Source organism: Microtus ochrogaster, linkage group LG4 (genome assembly GCF_000317375.1).
Source record: "Microtus ochrogaster isolate Prairie Vole_2 linkage group LG4, MicOch1.0, whole genome shotgun sequence".
Lineage (NCBI taxonomy): Eukaryota > Metazoa > Chordata > Mammalia > Rodentia > Cricetidae > Microtus > Microtus ochrogaster.
The window spans coordinates 43,444,367-43,447,597 of NC_022030.1; the positions used below are offsets into that span (position 1 = coordinate 43,444,367).

Below are 3,231 nucleotides of genomic sequence, written 5' to 3' on the forward strand. Positions count from 1 at the left end.
CAGGCTCCAAAACCACAGAGAAACCCTGTCTCAAAAAACAAAAAACAAAAACAAAAAAAAACAAAACAAAAAAAAAACCACCAATGCACATAAAATAAAAAATAATAAAGAAATAGATAGTGCTCACTGTCCTCCTTCCTATTTAATTTACACTGACCAAAGAAATAGTTAAGAAAAAGGTCAACAGGAATAAGAAGCTGTCATTCTTTAAAATGGCATCATGGATACTTTGAAAGCCCAAAAGAATAAGTACACTATTTATTAATAAGCAGGGTTAGCAAAGTTGCCTGGATGCAGGATCAGCGTAAAACCTTAACTCTTTTCTGTAAGCCAGGAGTAAAAAGAAAGTGAAGTATGGGCAGATGATATTGACTATAAGGTGAAAACAGACTTAGAGATCTAACAAAATCTGCAGAAGGGCTCTACGCTGCAAACTTTAGGGATCTAACACAATCTGCACAAGGGCTCTCTCTGCAAACTTTAGGATCTAACGCAATCTGCACAAGGGCTCTCTCTGCAAACTTTAGGGGTCTAACGCAATCTACACAAGGGCTCTCTCTGCAAACTTTAGGGATCTAATGCAATCTGCACAAGGGCTCTCTCTGCAAACTGCAAACGCTGCTGATGTTAGAGAAGGCCTAAGTAGAGAGCTACAGCACTCACGGAGTAGGGCATGCGCGGTTGTGAAATTCTCAACTCTCCCCATGAAGTAATCCAGAGACTAACTCTCTCCAGACAGCAAGCTGGCAAACTCCTTCCCTCCCTCCTTCTGTCCCCACCCCCACAGACGCACAGACAGACAGACAGACAGACTGACACACACACACACACACACACACACACACTCCCTTCCTTCATCCCTCAGCCCATTTCTCTTACTCTTTTCACATATTGACAAGCAGTCATCAAATCAGTAGGAAGAACAGTCAAGAATAAACAGTCTTAGAAAAGAGGTCAAAGCTGAGAGGCAACTGCCTTGAACTGTGGGACAGCACAGATGGCGTAAGCACTGGGCAAATCACCATGAACCAAAATGACCACGCAGAGTCTGGCAGCAAAACCACACACCATCCACACAGGTGACACAATGTGCGTAGGAAGGAGACCTTGTCAACAAACAGGGCTGGTTTGGCTCACACCATGGACGAAAGTCCTTCCTGAAGAACTGGAGATTCCCACGTGAAAGATAAAAATAGAAAGCTGTCAGAGGAGGTACCGAAGACCGCGCTGTGACGGTGGGGCGGCCATTTCTAAGACCAGCGAAATTTGTACCTCTCTCATTTACCATCTCTGCTACTCCTCCCGATGCTGACGGTGCTGGAACCCAGGCACCTCTTAAAATGCTGAGTCAGCTTAGTGTCTGCTGGGATCAACCTTGTACTTCCTCCAGCGGCATCTAGGCTTGGAAAGCGTTTTTCAGAATAAGCAATCTAAGAACAGAGTGTATGTGCTAAGCTGGTAATTACATGTACATGCTGATTGCGGAGTACAAACGTGTCTTTATGATACAGAACATACGAGCAACAAGTGTCCCGCTGCTAGGCCACAAGTGCTGTGGTGATGCCGCTCACCATCAAGCTCAACTAGTTTGAGAATGGCACTCATGTTGTTAGCTACTGTGCCTTCACTAAAGCAGCAGTTTTTCGGCTACTGAAGAACTTTGGGGGGAGGGGGCCATTATCTGTTAGGAACACTTCAAGGTCCTGAGATTAAATGGCCTCTCTGTATTCATCTTCCCATGTGTTCGTCACAAAGAAGTCAAGATGATTTTATTGTTTGATTTCAGTGTGTGTGTGTGTGTGTGTGTGTGTGTGTGTGTGTGTGTGTGTGTGTATTTAATGCTGGGAGTGAATCAGGAGCCTTTGCATGGTAGATAAGTTGTTTTTTTTTAACTGAGCCCCAGATGAATTTAAATTGTAAATTAGGCTCAATCACACTAGGCTTTTAAACATTCCAGGCAGGAGTAAGCCTCACTTGGGCCAAGGCTCTTAACTGGTTATGTAACACAAAATAGTCAGTCCTGGGTCATATGCACAGAAGTCTCACTAAATGAACCCATCGGGTTGTATTGGTATATTTATGCATTTATGTACATGTAATAATAATAATAATAATGCCACCAGTTAGAGTCAAACAGGCATGGGAGGAGTTGGAGAGAGAAGAGAAATTGGAGAAAGTGATATAATTATATTTTTTATTTTAAAAAGGTTGCTGATAAAGTTCAGAGTGTGTTAAAAAAAAAAAAACAACTTCCCAGTAGCATACATAGCAATGCCCAGCCTATACTGTGCATGGGTTTGCAGGGGCACGATGTCAGGGCGAGTTCCTCACTCAGACAAGGGAATACTTGAGCTCCATGGCAAAGGAAAGGCAAGGGTCTAAGGTAGAAAAGTTGCCAGGAGAGGGAACTGTGAGGAATGTCTGGTGCAAAGGGGACTTCTGTGTTATGGGAGCCAAGCAAGAGCAGAGACTGTAAGTGAAGACCATATCGCCCTCCTTTCGGGAGCCTCATCGGCACAGTTCACCAGGACTCCGTGTTGGCGAGACACGCCGGTGCTCCCTACATGAGGCTCACACAGCTGTAAAACAGAGCTATCTTCTTTCAGGTCTCCCCGGCTCTGTTGTCCCGCCGCTCCTTGCACCCTTTTGCCATGTTGACAGCACCCAACGCAGCAGAATGCAACCGCAGACAGAGTAAGTCTGCTCCCTTCTGGCTGTGGAGAAAGTTAACTAGGAAGCGGGCCTGCCAAGTGAGGTCAAATGAGAACACTGATAGATTTCTATCTGGTGAGAGTTTTAAACACCAGGACCCTTCATAACTTGATGTTCCCCTCCCCGACATCACCCTAAACTGAAAAGTTTATTTCTTAGACTTTTGTTGAGGGCGGCTGTGCAGCCCAGAAAGGCAAGGTCTAACACAACGGTGGACACATTCTTCTAAAGTTTTATACTCTGATGTGGTTATTCGCCATGTCTGCAGGTGTCAAGCTGAGGAGAGGAGCAATGCCAAAAAATGCCTCCAGCGGCTCTACCAGGAAAGCAATGGTTCAGAATGGAAATCCTGGGAAAGATGCTCATATGCACAGCTCAAGAACAAGGTACATCTGAACACGGATGCTGTGGGATGACGTTGGCTATCGTGGTGAACGTTGAGTATTTGGAGCTCAAGGTTCTGGATATGAATACAGAGCCCATTGTTTATCTACTGTATAGTTTTTTTTTGTTTTTTTT

At 44.6% G+C, this 3,231-nt stretch overlaps 1 protein-coding gene across 1 annotated transcript in view; it reads left to right on the forward strand.

Annotated features, from left to right (window-relative positions):
* LG4H2orf80 (linkage group 4 C2orf80 homolog) overlaps positions 1 to 3,231 on the forward strand; it is a 26,134-nt gene that overhangs the window by 19,575 nt on the left and 3,328 nt on the right. The window contains exons 7-8 of the mRNA XM_005372510.3: positions 2,607 to 2,694; positions 2,981 to 3,098. Of these exons, the coding sequence (XP_005372567.2) occupies positions 2,607 to 2,694; positions 2,981 to 3,098 (206 nt within the window). The remainder of the gene's footprint in view (positions 1 to 2,606; positions 2,695 to 2,980; positions 3,099 to 3,231) is intronic.